The sequence below is a fragment of the Cyprinodon variegatus genome, unplaced genomic scaffold, assembly GCF_000732505.1.
Source record: "Cyprinodon variegatus isolate N-32 unplaced genomic scaffold, C_variegatus-1.0 Scaffold544, whole genome shotgun sequence".
NCBI lineage: Eukaryota > Metazoa > Chordata > Actinopteri > Cyprinodontiformes > Cyprinodontidae > Cyprinodon > Cyprinodon variegatus.
Genome location: NW_015150997.1, coordinates 379617 through 391669, shown reverse-complemented (window position 1 = coordinate 391669; position 12053 = coordinate 379617). Strand labels below are relative to the sequence as shown.

General features: G+C 39.0%; 1 protein-coding gene across 2 annotated transcripts in view; it reads right to left on the bottom strand.

Annotated features, from left to right (window-relative positions):
- Positions 1 to 12053, bottom strand: part of tubgcp5 (tubulin gamma complex associated protein 5) — a 28499-nt gene continuing 16446 nt past the window's right edge. The window contains exons 11-23 of one of the 2 annotated variants that reach the window (XM_015391476.1): positions 11445 to 11647; positions 11222 to 11337; positions 10569 to 10837; positions 10291 to 10489; positions 7354 to 7542; positions 7093 to 7275; positions 6928 to 7012; positions 6728 to 6848; positions 6318 to 6469; positions 2020 to 2145; positions 646 to 734; positions 430 to 530; positions 1 to 333 (exon numbers count right to left, since the gene is read on the bottom strand). In XM_015391476.1, the coding sequence (XP_015246962.1) occupies positions 287 to 333; positions 430 to 530; positions 646 to 734; positions 2020 to 2145; positions 6318 to 6469; positions 6728 to 6848; positions 6928 to 7012; positions 7093 to 7275; positions 7354 to 7542; positions 10291 to 10489; positions 10569 to 10837; positions 11222 to 11337; positions 11445 to 11647 (1880 nt within the window). In that variant the 3' untranslated portion in view covers positions 1 to 286. The remainder of the gene's footprint in view (positions 334 to 429; positions 531 to 645; positions 735 to 2019; positions 2146 to 6317; positions 6470 to 6727; positions 6849 to 6927; positions 7013 to 7092; positions 7276 to 7353; positions 7543 to 10290; positions 10490 to 10568; positions 10838 to 11221; positions 11338 to 11444; positions 11648 to 12053) is intronic. The other variant, XM_015391477.1, reaches the window with a different exon arrangement.

Genomic DNA, 12053 nt, shown 5'->3' with positions numbered 1-12053 from the left:
CCGTTGTACTTTTGTGAAATTTTTAGTAATCAAACATCACTGACATTTTATTTGTGCTTACAGATATGTACAGTACAATAACATTATTTACAATCAACATGACTATTTGCTTTTATAAAAAAAACCAAAAAAAAACCACGCATCTCATGAAATAAATACAGCTGTTCATGTTTTGGCTGCCAAAACTTGATATAAGTTACTGATCCACAAAGAGAAGATGGCAGCCTCCATGTCACTGCTTACTGTAGTGAAAACAGTCAAAGTGATGGAAGAATGAAACGAATTATCAGCACTGCTCATATCCGGCCTTCAGAGACAGGGCCAGAGACTCCACTGCAAAAAAAGAGGAAAAAGAGCCTGATCATCATCTCTGTCTGCAGAAAGTGAAGCCGTGATGTTCGGGAGCCCAGATCAACAGGTTTTACTCACGATGAGGAAATGAGCCCCGACGAACAGCCTTATTAAGTATCGTCACCAGGAACATGTGGCAGTTTTTGAAATCCAACTCCATCTTATCAATAGACTCGATCCTGGAAGGAAACACAAAATCAGGTAAAGACGGTCACCATGGCGATCCCTGCTCAAAGTTTGGGGTCAATAGACAGAAAATAATAAAATCCAGTATGCATGTTTTTCAGGTCTTACTTCCAAGCTCCAAATCCAGCTCTCCATCGGTCTGAGAAGATGAGCACCAGATTGAGAACCTTCATTATCGCCTCTTTGACAAAGCTGACCTAAAAAAAGACGAGTGTTAGAAGCGAGACCTTCTCTCTCCTCCCCGGGATTCACAACAACAGCATGCTTTGAGAAAAGTTGCAGTGCTAACTGATTTTCAGCTCATTAAACCAATGTGATTAAAAAAAAAACTGCTGTAGTTTGACTCCTGCAGAATTAAACGGCTGTGAAACTCAAACATGAATAGCATCAGTGCAGCAGGTCTTTTTTCAATTAAGTTTGTGACTTTATATGTGAGGAGGAGGATTTTAAATTCTATTCTGGATTTAACAGGCAGCCAATGAAGAGATAGGAGAGACATGATGATAATTTTCATCAGAACTCTGTCTGCAGCATTTTGGATCAGTTGCAGGCTTTAACTACAGTTTCTGGACTTCCTGATAGTAAAGAATTACAATAGTCCAGCCTTGAAGTAACAAATGTATGGACTAGTTTCTCAGCATCACCCCTGGACAGGAGATTTCTAATTTTTGCAATATTGCGCAGATTAAATGAGGAAATTCTAGAAACCTCTTTGATATGGGATATAAATGATATGTCCTGATCAAAAATAATATTCTGATCAATTCCCCATTACAACAGCAGACACTTTTATAGATCTGCTAGATTTAGTCAGTTTTTTTTAAAAGCTGTGTAGCGAAAAACTCTTAAAACAAAAGTAGCTTTTAGAACAGGAGTAGAAAAGGTTACAGAGCCTAAATAAATAAATGACGCCAGCTGAGCCGAACTGGGACATTAACTGGGATCAGGCGCATTAGTCAGATGATACCAGTGTGGCAACAAACATTTCAAGTGGGTGTGGTGTAAAACAAAGGATGAATATGTGGAAATGCACCCCATGCCTTTTGGTGAGGTGGAGTATCAATGATACTGTGGGCCTTTTTCTCATCCAAAGCCTTTAGATATTTAAGAGCTTTTTAGAAGCTTGAGACCAGAACATTTTTAATTGAATGATGATCGTCTCTGCCAGTAAGATAAAAATGGATCAGTTTGAGCAAATATAAATCCTACTTTTATGCTCAGACTGTTCCAGACTGGAACTCTATATAAAACCTGAAGGGTAGGTAAACAGGCGAGGACAGATATCTGGAAGATCCGGAGGGCATTTTTAGAGAGGAGTGGTAAAAAGTGGCTCTCTCTGAATGATGTTATCTTATAAAGCAGTGGTGGATTATTGGCAATATGGTTTTATATTCTAATGAGAAAAGTACTATGAAGCGCTGGATTTGATCGCGAGTTCTGAAGAATTGAGCCTGCTTTTAGAATTCAGCACAAGGCGTTTACCTTTTCTCTTAACAGACAGCGGTCATGGATAGTTGCCAGGTATCTGTAGTGGATCTTGATCAGCTGGTCCAGGTCTTTTGCTTCCTGTACTTGGTTCTGAAACTCCAGTCCAGTGCTGTGCAGAATCTGTCAACAAACAAGGAAGGCATTTATCCAAAAGCAAGACAAAGAACTAGATTTCAAACAGAAGAAGTGGAATAGGAGCTTGTGCTTTCTAAATGCTCAGTGCATCTATGGCTGTTTTCTGGCGGATCACCGATTTTTAAAAAGCCTGACCTACTGATTATTACTGTTACTGATGTTTTATAACTGATGCTGTCTGAAGTTATAACATTACAACACACTTTTAAAGTTTAAATCTTATTTTATTGCACGGAAAAATTATCAAGAAATAAGTAAAACATTTCTTAAATTAAGCGTATTTACCCTTAATTTGAGCAGGTAAATGAGATAGTTTTCCAATGGAATGAGTATTTGTACTCTTAAAATAAGATTATTAGATAATATGCACTTGAAATAAGACAATGCATTTGTAATTTCTTATTTTAAATGAAAATTGTCTTGTTCCATTGGCTAAAATGTCTCTTTTTCCTCCTCAATCCAAGAAAAAAATGACTTGTCTAGATTTCAATTTTTTCCAGTGTGAAAAACATTGAACGGCACCCATTAAACAATAAAAGCTTTTAATTCAGCTACACATGAAATGTTTCTATGAAATATAACCAATATTTAGAGCATAGACACTGAATCCAACTTAACCTTCACTCACCTTGTCAGATCATTTTTAATCGTAGGAACAAAAGCCCAGTGACGGCACATTGGCCATAGAGACACAGGCAGACCTGGTTGCCCATATATGCATATTTGTCCTGCATATATGGGCAACCAGGGGAGTGGCGGCCTAGTGGTTAGGGTTTTGGGTTTGGATCCCAGAGGTTCTGAGTTCAAGACCCACTCCCACAGACTGCCACTCTGGGTCCCTGAGCAAAGACCCTTAACCCCACACTGCTCCCTGGGCGCCGCACAATGGCAGCCCACTGCTTCCCAAAGGGATGGGTTAAAAGCAGAGAGGGAATTTCATTTCTTTGCACTTGTGACAGAGTAATGACAATAAAAGTTGAATGTTACTCTGTTCTGTCCGCTCACAGACAGAGACACACTTCCGTTACACTGCAACACATCAGAGCCCAGTTCCTCTAAAAAATAAAACGTGAAGTAGCTCAAATTTGAATTTCTTCCTGAACCAACCAAGATGCAATGCATCCTGGGAGAAACTAAAGCCAGCAGCTTATGTCTCATTATGTCAGAAACTGAGGGACAAAAGCAAAAACACCAGATTCGTCTAGATCTGATTCTTTTTTCTTAATCTGTATTCTTTTAAAAACAAATTGCAATAGTATAGATGTAAAAAGTGTAATGTATGAATATTTATATTATCATTATAATGTTTTTGTAACAGACCATATGTCTATATATTTGTTACCTTTTTATTGTATTTTCAAAATTGTATTGTAACTTTTTTCATTGTATTTACAAAAAAATTTGCAGCTTTGATAATTCTGTTAATCTACATTTATGCAGATAAAGCTAATCAAAGTTCAATTAAATTAAAAAATTGAATTAGTATGCTGCCCGCCACACAAACTATTAAATTTAGTTTTGTTTATCAATAATAAGTTTGCTCCTCGCCCGTTCCCATTTAAATTGTAACGGCAATCAAACCCAAACCCTAGAGACACTGTTTCGCCTACTAAAAAATAAAAAGTTGGGAAAAGAGTCTTACATGGAAAGTCAAGATTAAGTAAGCTAAAAGAAGCAAAGCAACACAGTGGTGGGATAACTGGGGCTGCTGCAGAGATCAACTTTACCAAAAGTTCCCCTGCTTTATAAAACAGCTCAAGCTCAGTCTCTACATGTGCAGATCTGGCAGAAACACGGCCCCAAAAAAACTTCACAGCTGTTGTTACAACATATGGTGGTGAGAAAAAAAACAATCACTCAGTTCCGGTTTTCTTTTTTTCTTGCATGTTTGTCACACTTAAATGTATCATAACTTTAAATATTAGTCAAAGAAAAAAAAAGCTTTTTCATTAAGGTTTTTACCATAAAAGGGAAACAAAAATCCAACCTACATGACCCTGTGAAAAAAAGTGATTGGACCCTAAATCTACCAACCATTTTGGTTACCCTTAGCAACAGCTGCAGGAGCTCGCATTAACTTGCAGTCGAGTCTTTTCAATCTCTGTTGAATTATGTTTTTTTTTTTTTTTTTTCCATTGGAGGGTTTTCCAGATTAAACAGCATTTTTAAAGGTCATTCCACCACACCTCCATAGGATCCAGATCAGGACTTTGACTAGGCTCCTCCAAAGTCATCATATTGTTCCCCGTCATTCACAAGTAATTTTCCTGGTGTTTTAGATTGTTTTCTTGCTGCAGAACCCAAATTAATTTTCGTCTCAAATCACCAGCATATGGCTGGACGTTTTCCTTGAAGATTTTTTTTTTGACAGAAAGCATAACTCATGGCTTCATTCATCACAGAAAGTCCAGAAGCATCAAACAGCCCAGATCATCACTCCACCACTACCTTAGTTTACTGTGGCTATATGGTGGTGTTGTTCAGAAATGCAGTGTTATTTTACATCAGATAAATTGGGGACACTACATATCTTTTGACCCAAGTATTAGCTTAATTTGATAATTTTTCAGGTAAATATAAAGATGGTGTTGCTCATCGATGCTGCGTGAAGGCGGCCCTTCTCAAAAACTCGCCAGGTTAACTTCAGAGGGTCAGATCTGTCACTGAATCAGTCATGTGACCCAGAGCGCCGCTTTATGGTAGTCTGAGCTCCCCTTAAACACCACAGCCAGCTAAGCTAAGCTAAGAGCTGTTTCTTGCCAACGAAACCGATATCATCCTTTACTAATCAGACATATTTTTGGTTCCCTGGTGTGGGATTTGATCTAGAGGGAAAGTGATCTTGAATGAACAAATAACTCTCTGACATGACTTCTCAATCTGCTGTCCAAAGTGGTCTGCTAGCACAGAGGGTCAAAAACATTTCTGCTTCTGACCCACAAAACGCAATCATAGTCAACTCATGACCCAAACTACTGGTAGAGTATACAAACATTTCTATAATATCAGTTAGGGCTGTAACTAATGATTATTTTACAAATCGATTAATAATCAGATACTCAAAGGTTCTTTTTAGAAGATATTTTACTAAATTAAACCAGTTTAAACAAACATTTTTCTATTTGAGGAGTTCTGGATTGAACATACTGACAGAGTCTCTATACTCTATTTAACAATTAATCAATTACTAAATTAATTGACGATCATTTCAATAATTGATTAATCACGATGAATACGATTTATTGTTTCAGCCCTAATATCAGTAAACCATGGGTGTAATAACAATACAAGCAGCCTCAACAACAAAAGTAGTTGGTTTTGTTCATTCCTAGTGTTTTTTATTTATTTATTTATTTTTTATATGTGTCTTTAAGTATGTTACTTATTTCTTTGTTGTTTAGTTCATATCTGTAGTGGATCTGAAGATCCCATAGTGGTTAATCAAGGACCCCAGCTTTGGGAATCAATATGCAAGCAGATTCCAAAACACAGAGGCTGCGTCCTAATGGTGCTCTATTCACTGTATACAGAGGAGACTATATAGTGCAGTTAACTGACCATTAACTGACCTTCAGATGACCATTACTTTGTTCTTTCTCGCCCCCTAAACAAATCCCATGATGTTTAGCAAGGAAAGCTCTTGCAAAGAATTCTATGATCTATCAGCTTGTCTAGTGAGCATAGATGGACAATATCTTTCAAGGTGCATTGTGGGAAACCTTAACTGAAGCAAATGTGGCCTTTAGATGTTGTTGGGTCTTTTTTTAAGTCCTTCCTGCTCTCTTTGAGTAACTTTGGTCAGCTGGCCACTCCTGTGGTTCAATAAAATGACTGACTTTGCATTGCTAAATACAAATGCATGCCACACTTTTCAGATTTCTATTGGTCAAAACCTACTGGGAAATATGCTGGGCCATTACACTCAAGAGAATAAACTAAAGTTTGTTGTTTTGATAAAAATGGGGAAAAAATTCAAGATTATAAACATTTGAGGAAAGTACTAAATGCATAATATGTCATAGCTTTTATTAAAGGTGTCAGACGCTGCACCTGTTATAAAATAATGATTTAGAAATTATATAAAATGAAGCTTTGGTTTATCTTCCTCAGATGTAATCTGAGCTTTGGGAGTCTATGCAGAAACGGCATTGTCTTACCCTGGTCATGATGTAGTTGTGGAGGCTGTTGACAAAGTGCATCAGTTTCACTCGCAGAAGACACATCCTGTGAATCTGCTGGTTTATCGGCTGCTTCAGCTTCACTTCCTCTGCAGGAGATCCTTCCAGTTTCCTTGTGACTTCTGCAAAATCTGAAAAAACAAAGCAAAAGTTAATGAAATCCTTTAATAAATATAAGATCCCTAACATCAAACTGACACGCCGTGTTGGAAGGAAGACATGCTTAGCATTACCCAAAGAACACCTCATCTATAGCGGGGCACTTCCAGTGATTTAGACAAATATAAAGCAACAGCACTGAGGATAAAGCACCAGTAAATAACATTCTGACATTCGTGTGTCAAAGATGTGATGCAGGTGAGCATTTCAGCTCTAATCTCAACTCTTACCACCGAACCGAAGCGTATCCAGACTGTATTTAGCCCATTTAATCTGCAGCAGTAGAAGGAAGACTTGATTGTAGATCTTCTGACACTCAGAGCTGATCACGATGTCTACAGGCCAGGGTACCTGTGGAAAGCAAACCAAACGAACCTCAACATCACAGATTTACCCGTTATGAATAAATGATAAATAACTTTTTTTTTACCTTGTAACTTAGGGTCAGGACCTCTAAATTATTCACTGGATGTTTCTTCCTGGATGGGTCAAGAGGCTCCAGAAAGACCGACAGCCTATTGGATATAAAAATGTTAGAGGAAACATTTGCTCTGTATTTCATGGTTTTTGTATTAAAACCGAAGGTGTGCAGTACCTTCCACTGTCCTCTGGGTAGCGCTGTCCTACTGCCTCCTGCAGCAGCACGTTGAGAAAAGAAGGCTGCTGCCAGCTCTCCTTTTCCTGCACCTTATCGAAGATGGCGGTGTAGAAATCGTACATGGTGTCTCCAGCTTCAAGCAGGAAGTATTTCCTCATGGCTTGGAGGTATTCTAGCAGCCTGAGGAAACAGGAACAGAGTAACGCTCTGGATATGATCCCACTGAAGCTGGAGGTGCTCATTTACTCATTCGCTTACCTGTAGTCTTTTTTCAAAGTCCTCATGAGGTTCCCGCAGCACTCGATGTACCTCCTCTCAATATGGGGATAAAGGCAGCAGCGCAGGGTGAGCTCGAAGGTCTGGCAGGTGACCGACTGAGAGGAGCGGTCCACCATGAAGTCGCCTCCGGAGAAACGCTCATGGAAGTCTCTCTGCTCCAAGTAGAGTCTGAGGAGGAAGAGGGGATGCTGGGTCACTCAGATCTTCACATGCAGGAATGTCTTAGCACCTAATTACTTTTAAAAGAAATACATTCTGAACAAGTTTTAATTTTGTGCTATTTTAGGAAAAACAAAAAAACACCACATGGGGTGAAAACTGAACATATAGGTTTAAATCCATGCATGGACCCCCACTGGTTCTTGAATGAATGCAAGATTCCTTCTTTTTTTTTTTTTTTTTTAAATCAGGGTAGATCTCATTAAGATTCTTCCTGTTAAAAGGGAGTTTTTCCTCTCCACTGTCGCTACAAGCATGCCTAGTATGAGGGATTGCCTTCAAGTCGATGCAATCAACTGGTTTTCCTTAGATAGAAAACTTTGAATTAACTTGGCTGTATGATCTGGTGAACTGTAAAGTGCCTTGAGATGACATGTGTTGTGAATTGGTGCTATAGAAATAAACTGAATACAATTAAGATTGAAAAGAGAAACCTGGTCAATAATCAGCTACTAGCTAAAACCCCTTAGCAAGTTGTTGAAGAACCAGATGCTTTTTGCAGCTGTTGTAAAATCCTTAGATAGCTCTGGGTTAATGTTGGAGCACTGCCCTCAAACAAGTGGTAAAGGAGTCATAACCTGGTATTTTACATAGAAAAAAAAAAAAAAAAAAAAGAATTAAAATTTTTGTTTAATCATCTTTAGATCAAAATAAATAAACAGCACTTATTCAGACCCCTTTATAGCCCTTTTTTGTTGCGAGGGTACAAGAATTTGATGTGTAAATGTGTGTTCATGTTGATATAAGATACTGTTAGGTATATTGCTGTATGGATCATTTACCATTGTTTCCAGGTCTACTACACAAAAGGTCAAAAGCTACACAACCAACAACCCTTTCCCACTGCCTGCTGGTGAGTTTCTGATTGGAATCACCTCTTTGGGTGGAATAGAGAAAGGAGTGTTCTTAGCAAGGCGGGCTAATGTTAGCCCCCTTCCAGGATTGACGTCAGCGCAGAAGGAGCGCACTCATGTGAGCTTTTCTGTTTTGAGCAAAGAGCCCAAATGAAAACAAAAAACAAGCCGCTTTCACACTCTGGATTTTCCAGCAGGTTTTAGTTGAAGCTCAAAAACTAACACGTTTTAACTGGGGCTGGGCAATTTAACAAAACGCAGTTTTCAAGTACTCAATTTTGGTCACATAACATTTAAAAAGAGTAAGACAGAACATTTCTGTCTGCAGCCCTTTAGGTGGCAGTTATGCAATTTAAGAGGGTTTGCCAACACGGAGAGAGGTAAAGAGAGTTGCAGCTGCCAAACAGACACACGCATACAAATGGAAGTAAGTCATATTTCACACATAGGTTAAACTACAGTCCTGCAACAATGGAGAAGCAACCTTTCATGGGGTAATGAAAAAACTGAAACCATAAAAGAAGTACAAGCTGGTGGTTAATGCAAAGGAAAATGTTTGATTTTTGGGGAGATTGTTCAGCCCTATTTTTAACATGAAGATGATGACTCCTTTACTGTTGGTCTATTTCCTACCATTAGCTGGCCCTTTTAGGTATGGGGGGAAACATCAAAATTCTGAAGGTATTTTTCTCAAACACACGAGAATCCATTGTGTTTAAGGTGGGACGTATAGCTGGGATTAAAAATTAGAAGTCCTGAGCCCACAGTCCAATCAGAACAAACATTTGTGGAATTGGGGAGAGCTGTATCAGGCCGCTGCCTACAGGCGCAGCCATGAAAACTTCTGTCATTTGATCACCGCTGCACTTATGAAAGGTGTACAAAACAAAATATCGTTTTGCATACACTTTGTGTATATAAAATGACAATAAAAGTTGTAAGTATAAGTCAAATATGCCTGCGCATGATGACACATGTAGCTGCTGGTATCATATCTGTTTTGTCAGAATCTGTGATTTAATCTCTGAAATAGGAACAGTGAGAATTGCTTTGTGTCTTTCAAGGTTAGGAGAAACAGCTCCTCCTTTGACACTTTTGAGTAGAAAATTTTCCTTCAGGAGGCTTTTTGATTGTCAAACTGCAGTAGAGTAGAAGAAGTAAAGAGAGGATCTGTGGCGGTGCCCTGTCAGATCATATTTATTGAAAACTGGCTGCACTTTAAACAGCGACAAGGTTCTTTTTAATGATATTCTTGTAAAGGGATCTACAAACAAATTGTACAACTCTTCAGGGCTACAGCTGCTCCTGTTCGCCTTCTTTCATAGCCAATCCACAATAAATTCCAGCTTGTGCACAAAAATAAATAAATGAAAACACGTTTCATATATTCCATAACAGTTTCTTCCCCACTGCCATTATACAGCTGAATGTTGTGTAAAAAGGGTTATTTTATCTATATATTTTTTTTAAAATTGTTTATATTACTTTTTTTTTATGTATTTATGAATGTTTTTCAAGGCTGCACTTCAAAAATGAAATTGGCTAGAGCTGTTTTACATGAAATTTCTTTTTGTATACACGAGTGTATACAAAATTACAAAATAAATCTGTCTAAGTCTAAGTCCTGTTGTATTTTCATTCTTCCCTGTAGAATAAAGAGAAATGCATCATTACAAGCTCCACATTATACAACAGCAATGGGGATGATGAGTTTATGCAGACCTCTGCTCTGTAGTCTGTACATACATACCAGCTTATGGTACAAGAAAACGAAATATAATAGATAGTGAGAAATTGTTTCCCAGCAAAGCCAAAAAAACTTGATTTTGTTGCTACTGGATACCTGGCGAAGTTGATGGCTAGCAACGGGTCGTGGACGTCTTCCATCTCCAGGTGCTGCGCGACAATGGATTGCATCTTGATCAGACTCCTGGTGGTGGCCTGCTCTTCGGTCACTTTGTCTGTTGGGGATTCCTCTGGGCTACTCAGGCGGGACTGCACAGACTCCAGAAACAATGTGTACAAACTCTTCCTCTCCGCATCTGCGAAGTCGTGTTATTTCTTTAATTTATTTGGGGAGGAAAAAAACAAATACGATCTACTAATGGGACAAACACAGACCTCTGGAGGATCTCCCAGAATCCTCAGCCTCCCTGCAGTCCAGATTCTTCAGCAGCTGCATGGACTTCCCAGCCATGATGATCTGCTTCAGCACAGGTTTGAGGAAGGACACCATGGTGAGCTGCCTGTTGCTGGAGCCCTGATCCCCTCCTGAGCTCCCGCTGGCTGCGTCGTTCAGCTTTTCCTCATTGTCCACCATCTCCGACACGCTGTACAGGGTGTAGGTGGCGTACCAGAAGTCTTTATGGTTTACTGGGACATCCTTATTTCTGGAAAACAAAACAAGGAAGAAAATTTAAAAGAATTTTATTCCAACTACCGGTAGTTTTTATTTTATCGGGATGTTGAGATGGACCAAGAAATTTTTTAAAAGGTAATTGATCCTTTTAAATTTAATTACAAAAGGAAATCTCTTATTTGTATTTAGCCTATGAGTCATGACATAGTAGAACCAAATTCAACACTTTTATTTTTTTTACTTTTTTTGAATCTATGCATAATTTTTCCTTTCTCTTGACGATTGTGACCTACTCATTGTGGTCCATTGTATAATAACAATGAACTATGTGCTAGAATTATGCAACTAATACTGGAAAAGTTCAAAGGGTTTGAATACTTTAGCATGGAAATGTGTGAGGACTCCTGTCACCTACCGCTGGATGATGAACTCCTTTGCAGGGTCGAACAAATGGCCGTGAACAATCCACTCATCCACGATCTCCAGGTATGGTCTGACCGTCTCAGTCCACAGAGAGAACAGCAGAGCCACCTGGCACAAAAAGAATTACTAACATTTAGATCATTTGGTTTCTTTGGAAAGATTTAAAACTTCACCTTCATGGTAGAGGTATAGGAAACTAAAAACATAAGACAGACCGCTTGCTCGGAGGCATCTCCGACGCTGTCATACTCAATGATAGCTTTATAGAGAGTATTCAGCAGGTGAGAGGCTCGCACAACGTTTGGGGTGGCGGGGGGAACCTCGGCGACTCCTGTGCAGAAGACTTTGTGCAGCACTTTAATCTGAGCCAGGTGAGGACTTAGGCGCTCCAGAACGGCAGACAGGGTCACCGTTTCATCTGCAAAGAGACAACAGGTCATCCAGAAGGTGAGAGGAAGACCTCTGGCATCACAGCTGGACAAAAAAAAAGACGTAAAATCTATACAGCGACACAGAATGGAGAAGCTTGTATATAAACCTGCACAGTCCTGGCTTAGACGCTGCACTGAGTGGGTTGTTCTCTAAACAAATGGGACGTTTCAGAGTCTGATTACTCCAGTAAACAATTATTCAATTACATAATTAGTCGCAATCATTTCATTAATCATCACATTTAATTCCAGAATTGTTTCAGCCCTACTATCAATGCTAATGGGGCAGTGCAGCTCTCAGTTGCCATGGAGACTGAATTCAAGCTGGAGGATGGGTAACTACCCCCTCTGCTCCGGAAAAAGAATGCCCTATATATATATATATATATATAT